At 44.6% G+C, this 21,929-nt stretch overlaps 2 protein-coding genes across 3 annotated transcripts in view; both read left to right on the top strand.

Annotated features, from left to right (window-relative positions):
- Positions 1–8,626: 8,626 nt before the first annotated feature.
- On the top strand, positions 8,627–11,361 carry LOC115114424 (Krueppel-like factor 4). The gene is made up of 3 exons (XM_029642641.2): positions 8,627–8,858; positions 9,367–10,396; positions 10,495–11,361. Exons 1-3 carry the CDS (start codon positions 8,772–8,774, stop codon positions 10,668–10,670), a joined length of 1,293 nt encoding a protein of 430 aa, XP_029498501.1. The 5' UTR covers positions 8,627–8,771; the 3' UTR covers positions 10,671–11,361.
- Positions 11,362–20,180: 8,819 nt separating this feature from the next.
- Positions 20,181–21,929, top strand: part of LOC115114422 (sodium- and chloride-dependent glycine transporter 1-like) — an 86,857-nt gene continuing 85,108 nt past the window's right edge. Inside the window, exon 1 of one of the 2 annotated variants that reach the window (XM_029642636.2) lies at positions 20,181–20,434. The gene's annotated coding sequence lies outside the window, so the exon portion shown is untranslated. Of the gene's footprint in view, positions 20,500–21,929 lie in introns of both variants that reach the window. The other variant, XM_029642634.2, reaches the window with a different exon arrangement.

Raw genomic sequence — 21,929 nt, 5'->3', positions numbered from 1 at the left:
CTTGTCATGGAGTCAAGAGACCTAAGCAGCCAAAGAAAATATTCAGAGGCTTTCAAAGACCCATGCGGCCACAGTGTGTGATTTTCACAGCGCTTATTTGTATTTGTTGTGTCTTTGTTGCAGCCCACACGATTCACATGCATGCACCTTTGGTTGGAATAACATTACACTATCCAGGCACTTGTCTATGTAAAACGTGCTGTTATGAATATAACTACTATTCACTGAAGGAGGGAATGAGGTATAACATACTATGGGGAGTCAACAACCAATCCTATTCCCCTGTAGCAAACTGAAATCACACCCCCGGAAGCCCCGGCTTCCTGGCTATAATACCGGGGCTCGCATACATCTTCTCAATTCAGTACCACTCTACAGCGAGCCCTGACAGAGCAGGACCAAAATATGTTAAACCTCATTCCCTCCTTCAGGGAACAGTAGTTAAATTCATAACTGTACATTCCCTTTCAGTCAGTCACTCTGTATAAATTACTATGGGGACATACAATCATGCCCCAAGCCGGCTCAGAGGGTACCAAACTAGGAGGCGATCGGCAGCCCAAACGCACACAGGTTCCACCGTCTTCAAAAAGGGGTTACAGAAGCCCAAGAAGCCTGAAATGTCAAAGCCCCATATAGGGAACCAGAACTGCTACAACTTGTCTATTCGCACTTACACACTGCCACTGCATCCCAAGTCCATAGACCCCACGGTTCCAAGAACAATACTTACCTTGCGAGCCTGAAATGTCAGAACTTGTACAAAGGAACCGCAAGTCCAAAACAACAGAGCACGTGTCGTGACTTGGTAAAGTGCACACACGCTCTGCATAGCATCGACCAGAGTCGATGAGCCACGGCAGTCCAAGGCTCAAACCCACAGGGGTCTTTGGTGACCCTGATCAAATGCGCACGCTGCTGCCCATCAAGGCAGCCCAAGGCTCAAAACCACAGGGAAACTGTGGTAACCCGGACAAAACACACTGACAATGGCTGTCCAAGTCCATAGACCTTACTAGTTCCAAAAAGGCTCACACAGAGACCCAAGGAGTCTGGAATGTCAGAGCTCACGCAAGCAGGGCACCTGCTGTGACATGATAATGCTTATTCGTGCACCGCCTCATCAACGTATTACGGCGGCCCAAGGATCAAACCCACATGGAAAGTGTGGTGACCCGGCAAAATGCGCAATCTGCATGCTGCCGGACACCAAGGAAGCCCAAGGCTCAATCCCACAGGGGAACTGCGGTAACTCGTGTGGCTCAGTTGGTAGAGCATGGTGCTTGCAACGCCAGGGCTGTGGGTTTGATTCCCACAGGGGACCAGTATGAAAAAAAGTATGAAAATGTATGCACTCACTATTGTAAGTTGTTCTGGATAAGAGCGCCTACTAAAATGTAAATGTAATCCAGATAAATGTACACGCTGCCTAACACCCGGACCCAGCCATAAGAACACAGCCATAAGAACACTATGAGCCACACTGGGAGCAGTTACATCCATGTGATTAAACCTCACAAAGGTCTGTAGGGAACCCAATCTCGCTGCAGCACAGATATCACAAATCTTCATGCCCCCGAACAATTCCCAAGAAGCCGTCACATCCCTAGTGGAGTGAGCACGTACACTGCTAGATGTCCTCTGCTGTCATATATCAGGGAGATATATTACAAAGAGAAAGATGCTGCTTAGAAAGCACCCTACCCTGAGCTGGATTAGCTAAACAGACTAAAAGCTGGTACCAAACACAGATGTACTTGGTCCTACCATACAGTATGTGTGTAAACTGCACACTGGACACAGGCCATGCAATCTCTGTCGTTCACTGGAAGCAAACAGATGTGGTGAGAAAGGAAACAGCTCCAAAGTCAGGGACCTTCAAGACATAGGCATAACCTTTGGGGCAAAAGCTTCTTTAGGATGGTACATCAATGTGGAGTTGCCAGGAGCCAACTCCAAACAAGAAAGGTGCACTGTGTGGTGATCCCCAATGCGCTTGACTGATGCAAAGGCCATGAGCAGGGTCGTTTTGTAGAAAAGGACCTTCAGGTCCACAGACTCCGATGGAGTCTCAAACGGAGGCTCACACAGAGCGTCCAGGACCAAAAGCAGGTCCCAGGTCGGTGCCAGATGCTTATACACTGGTCTCATCCAACGCATGCCTTTCAGGAACTGCACCACCAGAGGATGAGACTCCAGGGTAGAACTGTCAATCCCTACATGACACGCCAAGATGGCTGCCATATAAACCGTCAATGTGAAAAAAGAAAGGCCCTGCTCAAAAAGCTCTTGTAAGAACATCAAAATGTCCACCAAAGAGCTCTGAAAAGGAGAAACTCCTTTAACCTGACACCAACCCTCAAACGTGTGCCACATATTATAGCCCCGCATACCCCAGGATTATAGCCAGGAAGGCTGGGCTTTCCGAGGGCGGGCTCGGCACTCATTGGCCGTGATTTCAGTTTGCTTCAGGTGAATAGGATTGGTCGTTGACTCTCCATAGTATGTTATAGAGTACCACAGTATAAGTCATAATACCCTTGAAAACTAGCAGTCAAACAAGGAAATGGTTCCAATCGTTTTTCCACCATTCATTTTTTCCATAGGGGATTTTAGAAACACTTACCCTGTGATGTTTTGATAATCGTGTAAATCTCTCTTAGAAAAGGTGACTTTTATCAATATATTTGACTTTATTTACCCCCCAAAAATGAAATGCTAATTAGCTGCTAATGTAGCTATCATAAAGAAATACAAATGCCATGATGATCTGGACGAGACTGCCAAATCAAGACAAAGGTAAGAATCTCTGGATTAACTATCTACTGTTAAATTTAGTCATGAATAATTTGGCTCAATTTCTTTAAATGGACAATTCTGTGAACTGTGTTGTGCAAATTTGAAATTGACACAATACCTGTTAGCAAAAGCATCAGCTAGAGATGACATGCAGGAGCTTGCAGGGATTTGTAGTCTTGCATGATGTTTAATTTGACGCTAATTAGCATTTTCGAATCTGAGGGTAAATAGAGCTAAATATATTAATAACAGTCACCGTGTCTGAGGAGATTTACATGGTTATCAAAACGTCATGCCAGGGTAAGCCTACATGAAACACACACCTTATTTGAAGTGTTCCTAAAATTTCATACGAGATAAATGAATGGTGGAAAAACAATTGGAACCATTTCCCTGTGTGCCACTAGGTTTTATGGGTATTATGACACCTCCACTTTTGGGGCTCTATATCCCGAGTGATTGACTGAAAGATAACCACATGTACAACCTCCAATGTAAACAAATCAGTCCATGATGTGAATATGCAGGTGGGCAGATACTGTTGGATTCAGAATTTTACTTGATAATGAGATGTATTTATTTTCAGTTGGTCGTGGCATCACACATGAAGGAGTATCAAACGTGATTCCCTGTGCTGTAAACATTTAGGTGGCTGAAGTTTCAAACGTGAGATGGAGAGTCTAGCTAGCCAAATTGTGTTCAAGCAGGGACTCTAGTAAGTGACACAATATTTATTTGGCTCAACTAAATTCTGACTGCAGCAGTAGAATATGAAAGCTGGAGAACAGATAGGAGAGCAAATAATTGCTTTTCCCAGGTATTTACGCCATTGTTAGTGAGTAGGAGAGCGAGGAGGGCTGAAACGGGTCCTCTTGGGCTGTCCTTTTGACCCCAGCCAGATGCAGACACACAGAGAGACGGTTTTGTGTCCCCAGACAAGGGTTCCTCCAAAGCCGGCAAGGGCAATTACATCCTAGGACAAAGGGCCCAAGAGGGGGATGAGTGACTGAGAACAGGACCCTGGCTGGGTCAGGGGCCATCAGGAGCCAGTAAGCCAGTGAGCCAGTGAAAGCAGCAGACTGTTAAACTCTGTGGAAAGAGATGGACATCACTGCAAAATCACTGTGCGAAAAGACAGTGATGGCCAGTTCAGGTACAGTAGACTCAGGTATCATTATAGTGCCATACACCTCCACTCAACCTCCCCATCCCGAACCTACACCCCATCCCCACCTCATAGTATCAGCCCAGAGCAAACATTTCTACACCTTATCCTGCTCTGTCTCAGTCTAGTAGTGTTTCTGTTTCTCCTCAATCCCTGTGGTCATCGTTATAATGATAAACTGCTGCTGGAAGCTGTTACTTAAGTAGCTGTCGTCCTGATCTTATTAAGTGTGAATTAGTGGTGAATGCTACCAAAACACTTTACACACTTTGGATACTTAAGTGCACAGGAGTTAAACCATGGAGATGAAACAATTTATACTCCAAACCAAAGTTTCTAACTGCATATGGGGTTTGGTGAACTAACAAAAATATTTAATGTAGATGTTCACAGAAATCCAGCAGGTTCCACCAGCACAGTCCATACAACAGACTAGTTCATGTAGTTCATGTAGCATGCATGTGCTGCTCTCAGGAAGAGCAGAATTACTGATTACCAAGCCAGTCAGCCAACCAGCCACTACCCAGCCAGTGTTATTGCTTTTCTTTTCCCATGATTATCCCAAGACTGTATTTGTTCCTACTCCCACTCTAGTTGACCAATGGCATCACCTCCTTTGATATATTAGAAAAGGTAAAGCTTCTGTGTTGCTTTTTTATGTCATGCAAGGCAGCGTAATTATATTAGATAGGAGTGGGTTTCCCCTCTGCTTCTGGGATGGAGGATAATTACTAGTGACTGAAGTCACTAGATTAGATTGTTATTCATTTGTTGAAGTGCCTGAGTGAAACTACAGCCGGACAGGAAGATAAACAGAACTGGGGGAAGAAGAAGAAGAAATAAAGACTACAGTATGTCCCAACCACTTCTGGGTTATTATTGTCATGCATCAAAGAGAGAGAAGAGAGAGGAGAAGGATGTAGGATGGTCTAATGACCAACACAACACACCATGATTAAAGGACCAACCACATTTAAAATGTGTTCAAACAAAAACAAAACAACAATCAGTGAAAATATCTAATTGTGTGCTTTGTCCTGAGACTATCATGGTATGGGGTATCTAGGCAGGCTTCTCTGCTTTGTCCACACACACCACACACAAACTACAGTAAAAACTTCATTTGAGCCACTTTGCTACAGTAGGAAAATAATCCTACAGCAACAGGAAATGTGAATTATTATGTGGATTATAATTCATGGACATTTCATGTAGGGGTTGATATTTTTCATTAGGGCAAATCAAGTTAGGGCAAATCACATTTTAAAGTGGAAATTACAAACTTTAGAATACTTTTTTAAAACCTGGAATGCACTACAAGTTTGCATTTCCTGCTGTTCAGGAAAAGTTGTGCAACAACAGGATGATCAAATTAAGATACAGCATCTGAAGTAACCTGTGTCTGTTCCTTTCATTCTAGCAGACAGGTCGGCTGGCTCCTGGCTGGGACATTTAACCAGTCATGTGGTGATTGAGGTCTCGTCTCCAGCCTCTTTGTTATTGTCCAGTCTCCTACAGGAAATAGAGAGGAGAGAAGCCTTCTAGGCTTGTTCATACAGATAACATGGTCAGCAGGCTAAGGGAAGATTGAACGGGAAAGGGGGTAGTTGATGGTGGGCACAAATATTTACTTGGTCACACTAATGGGGCTGAGTGATATGGCTGCCATGGATTGAAGTAACGTCAACTACTGCTGTCCGGGTATCAACCTCCATACTACTTCTGACACGGTGTGATAATGTGTTTTATTTTGAACAGACATGATCCATCTGTCTTAGCTTGTGATGACGGACAATCATGCGGTAGAGACAGAGAGCCAATTACAGGGCAGAATGATGAATGACTCAAAAATAAAAGGTAGTAATCATCAATTGGAGTAGTGTGACTAAACTACAAAATATATTTGATGAAGCCACAATGTGTAATCTTGACAGACAGAAGACTTTCATATAGAGCCATTAGTAGAAACATTTCATCCACGCACAAAAGGCCATGATTTAGGTGCTAAGGCTAAGGGGTGCTTACAATAGTCTAAATCAGGCCAAAATAAACGCATTACTGTATATACAACGCCAATTGACACAGTACTCTTTTATTGTGGTGTGAATGCTGCATAGTCTGCAAAAAAATTATTGTATCTTTGGACATAAACCCATTTGTGTAAACATATGTTATCGTGCACTTATAGCACATAGATGCATGACAATGTCATGGAAGAGGACCACTGCTGTGTGTGGAAACAAATCATACTTTTACACCACCTCTGCTATGTTTTCATTCACTGATACCAATGGTTGCTGCAGCAACACAAGTTAGATTTGCAAGCTAAAATTTGAATCACAATAATAAGTAATTGTGAGGTATATGGTTTAGGCATAAGTTATGAGAAAAGTACAGTTCCGAGAGAACAATAATATTTTTGGAATGAGCAGCTTGCAAGATAATTAATCAAGATAAGTGATGTCCCATCACAGATTTTCGTGTAAATCAAATGGATCCAGGAAGTGGGCCATGGCACTGTCTGCCAATGTGCAATCTTCTAAATTGTGTTTGGAAAACAAGAGGAGCCTTCCTCTCTTTGAACACAGAGAAATACAAAAGGAGAAATGTGAGTCGCTCTGGATAAGAGCGTCTGCTAAATGACTTAAATGTAATGTAATGTAATGTGACCCTTTTACCAACCATTCATATCTTTCTCTCTATTTGTCCTTAGATGTCTTATTGTATTTGATTATACAAGATAGGAAATAGCGTTCTCCTTTTGTGCCTTTCTATAGCCTCTTATTTCTATGTCCTTTGTTCTCTTTCTTAAAATGTAGCAGGTATATAGCTACCTATACGTTATGAGTTTAATGATAAGTTGTTTATGGCCGTTTTTAATTTTTACTAAAACTTTTCAATCGTGCTTTGTGCTTTCGTTTCGGTTGACATTGAGCCAACATCCCAAAACGAAATATCTACTTGATATCGTTGGACATGTCTTTGACTGGTTGAGTGTGTATGACACTAAAAAAAACATGTGCGAGTGCGTGTGTAGTACACGCAGTCACAGAAGAGTGAAAGTGGAGTGGAGGAAAAGTGTCCAGTTTTTCCTCAGGAAACTAACTCCATTTCCACTTGGCTCTCGACACAACGGTTACTCCGGAATCTGATTTGCGTAGGACGTTTAAAAATAACGGAGTATAAAGGCACGGAGGAAATGATCTTGCAGGGCAGTCTACTCGGCACATGAGCTCTTGATAGTCTAGGAGTCTCTGGTTTAATTCTGAATAAATTAGGATATACATATTTCTTACTCACTTTATGCTCAATTAGAAACAACTATTGTAGTCTATTAAAGAATAGGCCTACAATATAGCACGATAGTGCATGAAGCAGAATTTTGGCTGCCCAACACAATGTTTCAAATATGTTTTTGCAGCTTGTCATGTTGAGCATCAGATGACATTTGTTTGTTTATTCTTTAAATTGTATATTGCCAGCTCAACAAAAAAAAAGATATGATTCTATGACATATTTGAACATATTTGAACAATTTATATTTGTAATCAGGATGACAAGCCCAGCAGCAGATGCTCTATGTGCCAAGTACCTTGATTTGGATGATAATCAAGCCAACGAATGGGTTTGTTGATGTAAAGCGAACATGTAACTGCTTTGTGTACCGTTAAGATTAACACGTTGTTTCGATGGTCCTGAGAATGGCACAATGTCACACATTCTATTTGTTTGAATGTTAAACAACTAGGGAATCACGTTGAGACAAATTCATGATATTGCCGATTGAGATTGGGCATATCTATAGACTGTCAAATCGAACATATGGTATGTTCGAGAGAGGTGAAAATAAACTAGAAGTAGCTGGATATTTTACTTGCAAAATTATGCGATCATCGGGTGATACATTCATGAGAGAGCTACTTTTTTTTTTACACTTGAAAATATTTATTTCTGACTGGGCTAATTCAGAAGGCCATACCGGCATTACTATTTATTGAAGCGTATAAACTCTTATCCATTTATTTCAGATCAATTATATCATATTGTCATATTATTGAACTAATTGCACAGCGAGTTTGCACGCGGTAAGTGTCGCCCGCCCCCTTCAATTATATTCCCTGATGGAATCTGAAGTCCTTGTTTTTGAGTAGGAAAGCACAGAGGACAATGATTAAAATAACTATGAATAAATATAAATGTAGAACACATCTCCTTAATATATATGTATAAAAACATATACAAGAATAATATGAATACATGGTTATTATTATTGATTGATAATTTGATTGAAATTAGAGGGTAATAGACTTGCAATTAATGTAATTGCACAACTATAGACTTCACAAATGATGATAACAAATTCAACTTGGCTTTTTTAAAATCCAAAATGAACTTTCTCTGCAAACTAAAACGCACTGAAATGTAAACTGTTATAGGCCCATTCAACCTTTTGATTATTGAATTAAGGCAAACATGCTATGGCTTTTGTAAATACGATTTATATATTTTGTAAGATTTTAAAATAAATGCATTTCTCATACATATGCATGGTGGCATGTAAAATCGTAGTAAAGTCTACCTCAACATTCACCCTATTGGTCAACAGGTGAAACGACTTCTGACACGCCCACAAAGTCTGTCCAGGACGGGGCTATAACTGGTGGGCACTACAGTCATCAGGGGTTATATCGTTTGGTTCGACTTGGATTGCTACATAGCGTTAGATGTTTTGGGGTAAATATCTCAGCTTCGTTTGCCTTACTGAATTTGGACAGGTGTAAAAGGTTAACTAAAATAACATTTTATAATGGCTCTCGCTGATGCGACGCTGCCGTCGATTACTACGTTTTCAAGCAGTAAGACGATGGAGGAAAGACAGTCTGCAATTGTCCATGTAAGTGTACTTTTTCCCCCGATGTAATTTCTTCAACAGAAACTAACTGAACATACAAAGTTGATAACATAGTGTGCAATTTTTTATTATAATGCTTGCTTTTCTTTTGTTTATTTCGCTATTTTATTTGCTCGAGAGAAATATACCCACTGGGCAAAAACTGGTTGAATCAACGTTGTTTCCACGTCATTTCAACCCAAAAAAATGCAATGTGATGACTTTGAATCAGCGTGGAAAACTAATTGGATTTGAAAAAAGTAATCAACCTAAGGGAATTTCGTAATTTTGCCCAATTTTAAACCTAACTCCAAATACATGGTGACATTTTTGGTTGATTTTAGTTGATTTCATGTTAGTTGACTCCAACAAAGGTAAGTCAAAACTGACGTCTGTGCCCAGTGGGTATAGCCTATATAGGCTACACAAAGAAAAACCCACAACTGTTTTGGAAAGAGGTTCTCGACTGAAACAATATTCAAATGACAATGTTGTTTTATTTACATTATAGGACTGGAAAGTGGATGGTTGCAATACCAGCACAACAGGTGATGACTTGAGATCCCAGATTGAAGTGGAGCTCAGTATTGTTGAATCACCTGCAGTGACCAGAGATGAAGATGACCTGGGGAAATTCTTGGATTTAGAGTTCATTTTATCCAACACCATTGGATCTGAAAGTGGAACCAATAACTCATCTCAACAGTCGTGCTCATACTCACTGCCTGAGTCGCCGGAAAGCTGCAGCACAGGGCATGACAGTGACTGTTCTCAGCTTACACCCAATGCTTACGGCAGCTATAACTTCAACACAAGTCCTGGGCACAGTCTGGTAGCCGAGCTACTAACCCCAGAGATGAATTATCAGAGCGACACACTGTTAGACTACAGGCTGAAGCAGCCTGCCACGGACAGGCGGGAGTACACTGAACTGCGGGCCTTGAATATAGCTACTACCACTCCAGTCCACTTACAAGTGACCGACTCTCATCCCATGGGATACAAAATAAAGACAGAAAACACTGAGCGGTCGTGCATGATGGCAGGTGACTTCATAGGACACATGTATGATGAGAAACACATGCGTTCCCTGCACACAGAGTTCACGCACCATCAACTTGCTGTTCAGGGGTTTGCACCTCATGGCATGCAACAGAGTGTGTCCCGAGATGGGATGGGGCGCAAAGACTGTCACTTGACAGAGATTAACTCTCATCAGCATACTAACATGGCACACCCGCAACAGTATGAGCCATATCCACCGCAGTACACGCATCACCAAGGTGCGCTACAGTATCATGGACAGTACAGGATGTTCAGGGAGCCCATGCGGGTGCACCACCCGTCCATGCCGGGGGTGATGTTGACCCCACCATCATCGCCACTTTTGGAGTTTTACGCGCCGGAAGATAGCAAACCCAAACGGGGCCGTCGGTCTTGGGCGAGAAAGCGCACAGCCACTCATAGCTGTGAATTCCCTGGATGTGGGAAGACCTACACCAAGAGTTCCCATCTAAAGGCTCACATGCGAACACACACAGGTAATTACACATTTAATTTACAATATAACCCCTCAAAAAAACGAGACACTAGCCTATTATGCAGGAAAATCTAACTGTATTGTCCTTGTAATCCACAGGTGAGAAACCGTACCATTGCAATTGGGAAGGCTGTGGTTGGAAATTTGCGAGGTCTGACGAGCTGACTCGTCACTATAGAAAGCACACCGGTCAGAGGCCTTTCCAGTGCCACTTGTGTGAGAGGGCCTTCTCGCGCTCAGATCACCTCGCACTGCACATGAAGAGGCACATGTAAACAGAGACAGTTGGATCTGACTTTGAACGTTCTATTTTTGTATCATGGCGATAGACTGGACATGCCATGTAAATGCTTGTACGTACTATCATTCTCTTCTAAATGATGGGAGTACAATATTTAAGGAAAAGGAGAGCCTTTCTTGCTTACTCTTGCATTTAAATTATTGAGTGTTGGTGACTGCTGATGGTTGCTATTTTGGCTTTTGAAATAAAACACTGAACAACGGCTGGCTGTAGCCTACCCAATATTTTTTGTACATATGCCTACATGTAAATGGACATTTGTTTTCTATCACTTAGGCCTACTGCTTAACTTTGATACTTTGTTGCTGTTTACAAGAATCACCAGACTTTCCATGGTTTTCTATAGTTTTTACAATAAAATTATGTGTATTTCAAAACACGTTTTTTTTCTATTTAATTGTTTGAATGCTTAGGCTTATTATGCTTCTCAAAGTGCTCTTAATTAAATCAGGTACTTAACACTGCCTTTCAATGTTTCATACATTTTGTATACAAAATTATGCTAAAGTTGTAAGGAAATATTCTCCCAAAACTGTACTAGAGATACTTGAAGCTCTGGGAAAATATTATCCACTCTGTAAGTGCAATATAGTTTTGTAAAATCACAAAGACAAAGTGTTACAAGAGCTCTGTATTTTATGAAAATAAAATAATATGGAAATTAATTGTTTGAATTTTCTTATTTGACATGAATAGTGTTAAGATTAGTGTCCAAGGATCTGGCCAAGAAATCGAAACACTCATAAAGGGCATACATTTTTACAACACTGGGTCTAGGATGAGTTCTGACGTCCCATCCCCTTTGTAATAGTGACAGGCAACACTCATTGAAGCTTCCTAAGACAAGCCTAAGGACATACTACTGAACATGGCCCATAGTATACGGTGGATCTGAAATTATATTATTTACACACCTTCACAGACACCTAGTAGGCATTTTATGACGCCCCCATAAAGTACGCTGCAAATAGGTTGGTTACTTCACTACTTCTCACCCACCAATGTAATTGAATTATTTCAAAGCAAAACTGAAGAGATGTCATAGCAATAGTTAAGCCTATATTTACAGTAATACACTGTTATAAGGTGTCAATATCATGGTTGGCTGTACAGATGGCGATTGTCGCCCTCTCCTGTTCATTTGACCGACTTGCATTTATTAGGCACTTAAAAGTGAAGTATGTTGTCAATTCTATCATCTACCTCATGAGGGCAGTCTGTACCATTGCACTGATGTAACCAAGCTGTAACATCAGAATTCACTTGAGCCAAGTCAAAGCAAGAAAATGACTCCTTCCTTGGTCTTTGTACTCAAAAGTATTATCTTTGTGCACCTTAATCTCCAAAATTACATTAACTAATACACTCATCTAAACACAAACACATTTCCTGACAAAGCAGTCTTTACCAAAACTGTTGATCCACATTGTAATAATATTGCAAGTATAATGTGGTCTCATTTTTTCATTTGACTTCCCATTACCTCCACATATGAATGGGCTAAAGTTCAAAAGTGTTTCTGCTCCATATGTGGAACTAGAATTGTATGTTTTAGGTATTCTAGACTCTGATCCCAAACAAGGTGGCGTGTGTCTTAAGTCAATTGGGACTTCTGTGTCAACGTAACATTTCCTCCTCCCCTTGCCTGCTATGTGGCCTACATTGAGCTGAATAATACAACTCTGTCTGAAATATGGGTGGCTCAACCTGGATTTTACTTAGCATAGTGTGGGAAATACAATGTTTACTTTAGCTGTGTCCCTTCCCTTCTAACAGATAGGCATCCTAAGTGACTGGGTAACTGGGTTGCTTGTCTATTATTCTTATGGTTGCAGGGAATGAGGATATGTATAATAATTTAACGTCCCCCAAATATAGGCCTAACTATATCTTATCTTTTTGGACAGTTGACTGCACCATTCAGTAAGTTACTTCTCATTTTACAGTAATAACATAAATCTTCTAGAAGCCAAGTATTGACACAGTCAAAGCGATGGCAGATTTTAACTCATGAATATACAGTGACTTTGGAAAATATTTTTCCACATTTTGTTACAGCAGGGGGGGGGTACGGCTAGCTGGGCACTTCAATCCAGCCCGCGAGATACCAATTTCGTGGTATCCAATTGGTAGTTACAGTCTTGTCCCATCACTGAAGGTCGAGAGCAACCCAGCAAAGCCACACTGCTTCTTGATACAATGCCCGGTTAACCCAGAAGCCAGCCGCACCAATGTGTAGGAGGAAACACTGTACACCTGGTGACTGTGTCAGCATGCATGCGCCCGGCCTGCCACAGGAGTCACTAGAGTGCGATGGGACAAGGATATCTCAGCCTGCCAAACCCTCTCCTAACCCGGATGACGCTGGGCCGATTGTGCGCCGCCTCATGGGTCTCCCAGTCACAGCCAGCTGTGACACAGCCTAGGATCGAACCCGGGTCTGTAGTGACGCCTCAAGCACAGCAATCCAGTGCCTTAGACCGCTGCGTACCTCGGGAGGCCGAGTGGCGCAGACAATTGTTCCCCTAAAACATGCGGCCCTCTGTTGAATTTCAAAATCCCGATGTGGCCCTCGAGCCAAAACGGTTGCCCACCCCTGCGTTACAGCCTTATTCTAAAATCGATTAAATAGTTTTTCCTCATCAATCTACACACTATACCCCATAATGACAAAGAAAAACAGGTTCAGACATTTTTGGTAATTTATTAAAAATTCAAAACGAAAATATCACATTTACATATTTAAATATTCAGACCCTTTACTCAGTACTTTGTTGAAGCACCATTGGCAGTGATGACAGCCTTGAGTCTTCTTGGGTATGACCCTACAAGCTTGGCACACCTGTATTCGGGGAGTTTCTCACATTCTTCTCTGCAGATCATTTCAAGCTATGTCAGGTTGTATGGGGATCGTTGCTGCACAGCTATTTTCAGGTCTCTCCAGAGATGTTAGATCGGGTTCAAGTCCAGGCTCTGGGTCACTCAAGGACATTCAGAGACTTGTCCCGAAGCCACTCCTGCTTTGTCTTGGCTGTGTGCTTAGGGTCATTGTCCTGTTGGAAAGTGAACCTTCACCCCAGTCTGAGGTCCTGAGTGCTCTGGAGCAGGTTTTCATCAATGATCTCTCTGTACTCTGCTCTGTTCATCTTTGCCTCGATTCTGACTAGTCTCTCAGTCCCTGCCGCTGAAAAACATCCCCACAGCATGATGCTACCACCACCATTCTTCACAGTAGGGATGGTGCCATGATTCCTCCTAATGTGATGCTTGGAATTCAGGCCAAAGAGTTCAATCTTGGTTTCATCAGACCAGAGAATCTTGTTTCTCATGGCCTGAGCGTCTTTAGGTGCTTTTGGCAAACTCCAAGCAGGCTGTCATGTGCCTCAACTAAGGTTCTCCCATCTTCGCAGAGGAACTCTAGAGCTCTGTCAGAGTCACCATTGGGTTCTTGGTTACTTCTCCCCGATTGCTCAGTTTGGCCGGGCGGCCAGCTCTAGGAAGTGTCTTGATGGTTCCAAACTTCTTCCATTTAAGAATGATGGATGCCACTGTGTTCTTAGGGGACATTCAATGCTGCATAAAATGTTTTGGTACCCTTCCCCAGATCTGTGCCTCGACACAATCCTGTCTCAGAGCTCTATGGACAATTTCTTCGACCTCATGGCTTGGTTTTTGCTCTGACATGCTCTGTGAACTGTGGGACCTTATATAGACAGATGTGTGCCTTTTTAAATCTGTCCAATCAGTTTAATTTACCACAGGTGGACTCTAATCAAGTTGTAGAAACATCTCAAGGATGATCAATGGAAACAGGATGCACCCGAGCTCAATTTTGAGTCTCATAGGAAAGGGTCTGAATACTTATGTAAATAAGGTATTTCTGTTTTTATTTTTAATACATTTTCTAAAAAAAGTGACCTGTTTTCATTTTGTCATTATGGGGTATTGTATGTAGATTGCTGAGGATTTTTTATGTATTTAATCCATTTTAGAATAAGTCTGTAATGTAACAAAATGTGGAAAAAGTCAAGGGGTGTGAATACTTTCCGAAGGAAATGTACACTGTTTGGGGTTGTGGCTTGTTGTCATGGAGGCCCTGTTATGGTTTCATTTGTTTACGTAAGAGGAATCCTGAGCTGGGTCAACTCCGCACTAGGTCAGAAGCTAAACTAACCAGTGGGGTGGGTACAGCTCTGACCAGGCAACCCAATGGCATTCACATTTTCCCTTTTATATTTGCATACTTCAATAATATGTTTATTACACATGGGATTGAATCCAAATGGAAAATATTTGTGTTATTCTACTCTGAGTGGTCAGTAAACTACTGTAGATGAGGAATACTGTTTTTGATATCATAGTAAAAGACTATGTAAGTGTTGATGCTGGTAGAGACGAGAAGCAGGTACAGGGAGTGAACATTTAATTATCAACGGACATGACATGGACCAGGACAGGACAGCGTTTGGACAAGAACAAAAAACGACATTAATGCAGACACAGGGAACAAACGGGGGAGCAGACAGTTATAGACGGGGCAATCAACAAAGGGAGTCCAATGAGCGCTGCTGTGCGTAATGATGGTGACAGGTGTGCGTAATGAAGGGCAGCCTGGCGCCCTTGAGCGCCAGAGAGGGAGAGCGGGGGCAGGCATGACAGTACCCCCCCTAGGGGGGCCACCCGGCCACCATCCCGGAGAGCACAATAGAGTTTAGTTCAGTACAGTAAGTAGTGTTTAGTTCAGTAGAGTACAGTAGAGAATAGTACAGTGAAGTATAGTAAAGTACAGTATAGTACAATATAATACATTATACTGTACTTTACCCTACTGCTGCTCTACTGTACTGTACATCTGTGGATGCTGAAATCAAAGCCGGTCCAGACCACAAAATGACATCTGTTGACGTTGAAATCAAGGCCAGGGTGGACAGACCAAATTTCAATGTCTTTTCATGTGACAGTTGAACTGTGCTCACTTGGCATCTGTCTCTCTCCACCGACATCAGCAAAGACATCCTGCTAATGATACAAACTTGTTGACAGCTATTAGATATAATTTTAGCCTGAGAATGTCATTCTCGTACATCATTCCATGACAAATGGTGGTTCAATTACAATGCATAGTAGCCTACTACTGCATAGTACTGTAATGACCTGACTAGATCATAAATGTCGCGAGTGAGAGCGCTGTCACCTCTTCCCATGGTGGCCTCACCTGCGCCTCTACCCACTGTAGCACTGGCTGTAGGTCTGTGTCCCGTCCCTGCTGCTGCCGCCATTCAGCCACGTCGACAGTCTGCAGCTCACAGCAGACAGGCCCGCTCGCCCGACACACTGTGGCACAGACACCCTCCTCTGCCCGCAGCTCTCTCTCCCGTCCGGCAGCCGTCTGCAGTACAGCCGTCTGCAGTACAGGGCCGACGGGACATGGCGTCGGCGTTGGAGTGGCGTGCCCCTGCCCTGTGCACCACCGTGAAGTCATACGGCTGAAGCTCCTCCAACCAGCGTGCCACCTGCCCCTCTGGCTCTCTGAAAGACATGAGCCACTGGAGAGCAGAGTGGTCAGTCCTTACAGTAAAGGGCAGACCACCCAGGTAGTACTTGAAGTGTTTGACGGAAGCCACAACAGCCAAGAGCTCCCGCCGGGTGACACAGTAGCGGCGCTCATGTTTGTCAAATGTTTTGCTGAAGTACGCCACCACTCTCTCCCCCTCTGGCCCCACCTGGGCCAGCACCCCACCCATGCCCACATTGCTCGCGTCTGTGTCCAGGATAAAGGGCAAGGTGAGGTCAGGGGGGGGGCGAGCACGGGGGCCTCGATCAGTGCACGTTTGAGGGTGTTGAACGCCTCCTCACACTCCACTGTCCAAGTGAAAGCCTTGTCCTTCGGCAGCAGGCGGTTCAGTGGAGCAGCAACGCTTGAGAAGCCCCGTACAAACCTCCTGTAGTACGAGGCCAGGCCCAGGAAGCTCTTCAGCTGACGCTGGTCGGTGGGGGTGGGCCAGTCTCTGACAGCCCCTACCTTGTCCTCCATGGTGCTGATCCCCTCCTTCCCCACTCGGTGGCCCAAGAAGGACACCTCTCTCCTCATGAAGTGGCACTTCTCGGGGTGGAGCTTCAGACCTGCAGCAGCCACCCTCTCCAGCACACGCCGTAGCGCCCCCAGGGCTGACTGGAAGGAGCTGCCATGGGCCAGGATGTCATCGAGGTATACCAGACACTGCTGTCGGGGATGCCATCCAGCACCCTGTCCATCAAACGCTCAAAAGTAGCTGGAGCGTTGCACAGGCCAAAGCACAGGACCTTGAACTGCCAGTGTCCTCTGTTAGTGGAGAACGCAGTTTTGGCTCTGGCCTCTGGGGAGAGGGGCACCTGCCAGTAGCCACTGCGGAGGTCTAGTGAGGAGAACCAGGAGGACCCCTAACCAGGTCCAGCGACTCATCGATACGTGGTATGGTGTATGAGTCCTTCCTGGTTACCTCATTCAGCCGCCTGTAGTCCGCACAGAACCTCAGCTTGCCCCCTTCTTCGGAACCATGACGACTGGCGCCGCCCAGGGGCTGTCTGAGGGCTCAATGAAGTCTGCCCGCTGCATCTCCAACACAGCCTTGTCTGCCGCCTCCTGGCGTGCCAGCGGGATACGGCGGGGACGCATCTTGATGGGTCGAGCATCACCTGTGTCGATCTCATGCTGCACCAGAAGAGTCTGACCCACCTCTTCCTCACTCAACGCAAAGCTGTCTCTGAATTCAAACAGCAACTGCCACAACCGTTCCTGCTGCTCAGGGTCAAGACCAACACAGTTCCTCCCCCATATCTCCCTCACTGCAGACAGTGTCCTCTCCTCTCCCATCTGGGGTAGCTGGGCTGGGGGTGCGGCCCGGGCTCACAGAGGGCTGTGTCATGGAGGTAGCTGGGGAATGTAACACACCGCCGTAGGTGACAGGGGGACTGGGGAAAAGTCACACACAGCTGTGGGGGAGGGGCGCAGCCATGAGTCTCTGCTGCTTTAACTGTTGGAGTAAAGGGTTTGTTGGGTTGAGTGAATGTGACATTAGGGGGGGCCATGGTGACTTCCGTCCCTCCCTGGAAGCTCAGTGTGCCCCTATTTAGGTCTAACTGGCAGCCTGTGCTCCTAAGAAAGTCCAACCCCAGGATACAAGGGTCCTGCACAGCCGCCACCCACACAGGATGACGCACAGTCCTGCCCCCTACTGTCAGAGTCATTATTCCCTTCCCTTTCATGGGTGCCAGCTCACCTGTGACTGTGCGGAGCTGCACAGTTGTAGGCTCACACTGAGTCCAACCTGGCACAATATCTTGTCTCACCAGGGTTACTGTGGACCCAGTGTCCACCAGGGCGGAGCAGGGCACCCCCTCCACAGTGACAGGGACATGACAAAAGTCCCCAACACAGGTCCGGCCCACCACAACAACAGGCTCCATCCGCTTGCCCTCGTCTGCTTCTGGGGGAAGTGGAGCCTTGCTTCCCAGTCTGTGCCGGTGGGCTCCTCCTGAAGATGATGGTGGTTGGGATAGAAAGCCCGGGGTCCGCACTACCCGGTCTATGCGGACCCCGAGCCGTTTCCCTGAGCTCTGGGGGACATGGGGCAATCTCGGCGCAGATGGCCTGGCTGGCCACAACCCCAGCAGACCCTGGGACCAGGGCTTGTGTTTCGTGCAGCCTGTAGCGACACAGCCCGAATGAGTTCTGTCATTTCGGCCACCCAAGCAGGCTTTTCCGGCTCCGGGCTGCTCTGCCCCCAGCTCCCACAGAGGGTGTGTCTCCCTGCACCCCCACCAAAGCCCCAGCTGAAGCCCCAGCCCACACCAGCTCCCTCTCCAAAGCCATCTCCAAGGCTGTCTGCAATGACTCAGGATGAGCCAGCTGGGTCTGTATGCGCAGCTCCGTAGGGGAGAGCGCCTGTATGAACTGGTCCCGTGCTAGCTCGCTCTGCACCGAGGGGGGCATGTGAGCATATGCCCGCCGAGAGAGGCTCTCAATGTCATTAGCTAGCACCCGTAGAGGCTCTCCAGGCTGCCTGCGTCTATTCCTCAGTTCGGAGCGCAGTAGCCCGGGCTGTACACACTGTCCATAGCGCCTCCTCAGTGCTCCCACTAGAGCACCATAATCATGCCTGTCCTCGGGGCTAATCAATATCAAACAGGCCAGAGCTTCATCCGTGAGGCATAAAGCCAACTGCAGTGCCCTTTCTTCATCCGACCACCCCTAAAATGAGCTAACAGTTCAAACTGAGCATGAAAAGCTTCCCAATCCGCCTTACCGGAATACTTCGGGGTCTTAACAGATACGGACGCAGCCGGGAACTGGGCGCCGCCATGTTTGTTTACATCCTGAGCCCCAGATTCCTCGTCACGCCGCGTCGACGTCGCCACTTCGGTCCGCCCACCAGAATCCGCGCGAAATACACTCGACGAAGCACTCATGCCCGCTTCAGCGGCCATCACTCTAACGTCCTCCCTCAAGCGGCCTCTGCGCTCCGATGCCCTGGCGATCTCCTCAGACAGAACCCCCGACGTCCATTCACACGCACCTCCTTGGCCATAATCGTCCCCTACCTCCACCTTCACTTTCGGATTCCCTCGAAGCATTTTCAATCCCCGTTCTCACCTACGGTAGCTAGCCACATAAGTCAGCTAGCTAGCTGGCTATCTTGTATCAACGTTTTTACTTCTGACACCAATGTAATGACCTGACTAGATCATAAATGAACAATTGTCCAGACAGAGGCTTGAGTTTGCGAATTGACGGTTTATTGAACCAACTTTACACAGGCTACTGTTTGGGCCGTAGCACACGCCAAATAGATGACAGATAACCCACAAGCCAATCGTGGCCTTCTCTTGTGAAGCCCAGACGTAAGAGCGAGAGAACAAAGGCTGAACCTGGTCTTAACTTCCAATGCCCAACCCCCCTCCACGCCACTCCGCCAACCACCAGGATGCCCGGCATCAGAACATTCCAGGCATTCCCGTGATTGGCAGATAGCAGGTTGATTGACATGTCGGAACCCCGCGAACACCGGGTACTGGTCAGTACAACACAACCACCTCCTAGCCTAACACATAACACACAGCTGTCTGTGCGGGTCGCTACAGTACGTTTAGCTGTTTCTATCCACCTGATTTCACACAAAGGAGCTTTCACATTCTCTTCAGCATGTGCAAGCCTGTTACAAAAGCATGTCAGGCAAGCTACCTGACCCATCAGTGTAATATTCATGAGTATCTCTTATCATTGTCATTATTCATCATCAAATCAAAGTTTAGTGGTCCAGAAAAATAAGAAAATAAATTATGAAGGATGAGTCATGATTAGAATACAGTATATACATATAAAGTGGGTGAAACAGTACGTAAATATTATTAAGTGACCTGTGTTCAATGACTATGTACATCGGGCGACAGTCTCTAAGGTGCAGGGTAGAGTATCGGGCGGGTAGCCTGCTAGTAACAGTGACTACGGTTCAGGGCAGGGTACTGGGCGGAGGTCAGCTAGTGTTTAACAGTCTGGTGGCCTGGAGATAAAAGCTGTTTCTCAATCTCTCGGTTCCAGCTCATAATTTGTAGTGGATACTGGACCAAACTGTGGCGAATGGATTAATGCACGCGCTGCTGCTCATCACTCAAGACTGAAATTATAGACGAAGCAAATATTGAAATTATGTTAGTAAAAGACGGCCCGTATTTTGAAAGAAGAGGAAGGCTCAAGACAAGGTGATGAAACTCCGAACATTCTATATTGATATTTAGCCACCATATGTTCACGACACCACGCTATGGTAAGCAATTAATGACACAAACCATTCAAATAAGATGTTCATACATTGTTATAGCTAGCTAGTTGTTTTTCCACATTCAGTAGTTTGAATAGAGGCGTCAATCCACCTTATTAGCCACAGTAAAGACAAGGGCCAGTAGGCTTGCCATGTCTGGATGCTAGAAATATGTTAATGCTTCAATATTGGCTTTCCTGAAGATACTTGAAATTAGCTTGCTAGCTAACGTTAGTTGTTTACTCAGAGAATGATACATATTTGTTTAACAAGGATGTGATGCAGTTTCAACGCTTGCCCATTACGTTGTTTCCCTGTTCAACGAAAACTCGAGTGAATTTATCTCCAACTATTCACTTGCTAGCTAAGTCGATTTTTGATGAATGAACAGTGGTGTCTTAGTTACTGATACAAAATGCAAGACCAAATGTAAAATTACGTGGCAGTGTGTCAGCTAACGTTACTTTCCCGGTTGCTGTGCTTCTGTGAATTTTGTCAAAATACGCGGTGAGAATCTCGACCAACCTTTACACGATGTCAGGGCTTCACCAGAGGAAGTCACTGTGCAACGTTGAACATTTCTCAAAAAGTTAGTTCAAGAAGTCTACAAACATTTTAAAGGCACATTCTGCCATTTCAACAGCATGGCACTGTTTGGTAACCTGAGGGATTGGTCTGGATCAAGCCTGGGGAAATAGCGTAGCCGTTGCTCATCATCATCATCATCACCCTCTAATTCATAGATATATTCTAATGTAGAGATGAAAGGCTTGAGTCATAGTTTTATTATACATATTTTGGAGCTTGTTTGTTTACAAACACTCAAGTGTCAAGAAAAAACAAACAATTGAGTAATAAAGTCTGAGATCTTGGGTTATCATTTAACCCATTAGTATCATTTCGTACCATTTATTGAAATGACCATGGGATAGCAGAACATATTAGGCTTTAACTTAACACCTGGAACCCCCATGGACGTTTGTGAATCTCCCCCAATGTAATGTGTAATTTACTGTAATTTATTATTTATAGTGACAGTAATCATTATGGTTTTGGTCAGGGTTTTTGTCTATAACCATACTCACTCTAATGCTTGTGAAAAAGCTGGGAAATAGCCTATGTCAATAGTAGCTCTACCATACATACATGTATGCAACCCAGCCCCCTCACCTTCACAGCAGGGCCTCTCTCACACCCAATTCTAGAGTCTAACTTTTATCACAACCAAAATAGCTAGCTAAAATATATTGTGAACATTTTAAAATGTCCCAAACATATTTTGATTTGTGACTGTTATTATCATTTAGCAGCAGTGTGATTTTTCAATAGGCCTATTTCTTCTGCGCTGCAGCTGTGAAGTGGTGCTACCCCCAGGGGTCAATGTTGCCATTGTAAATGTGATGGTGGTATTGATGGTGTTTTATAGCACTAGTTAC

This window comes from Oncorhynchus nerka, linkage group LG9b (genome assembly GCF_034236695.1).
Source record: "Oncorhynchus nerka isolate Pitt River linkage group LG9b, Oner_Uvic_2.0, whole genome shotgun sequence".
NCBI classification, from domain to species: domain Eukaryota; kingdom Metazoa; phylum Chordata; class Actinopteri; order Salmoniformes; family Salmonidae; genus Oncorhynchus; species Oncorhynchus nerka.
This window is presented reverse-complemented; position numbering and strand designations above follow the sequence as displayed.

Excerpts from the sequence above, each read along its gene's own strand:
- LOC115114424 (XM_029642641.2), top strand. The coding sequence starts at position 8,772 with ATGGCTCTCGCTGATGCGACGCTGCCGTCGATTACTACGTTTTCAAGC. Across the intron at positions 8,859-9,366 it reads GACAGTCTGCAATTGTCCAT|GACTGGAAAGTGGATGGTTG; the intron begins GTAAGTGTACTT and ends TTTACATTATAG. Across the intron at positions 10,397-10,494 it reads TCACATGCGAACACACACAG|GTGAGAAACCGTACCATTGC; the intron begins GTAATTACACAT and ends TGTAATCCACAG.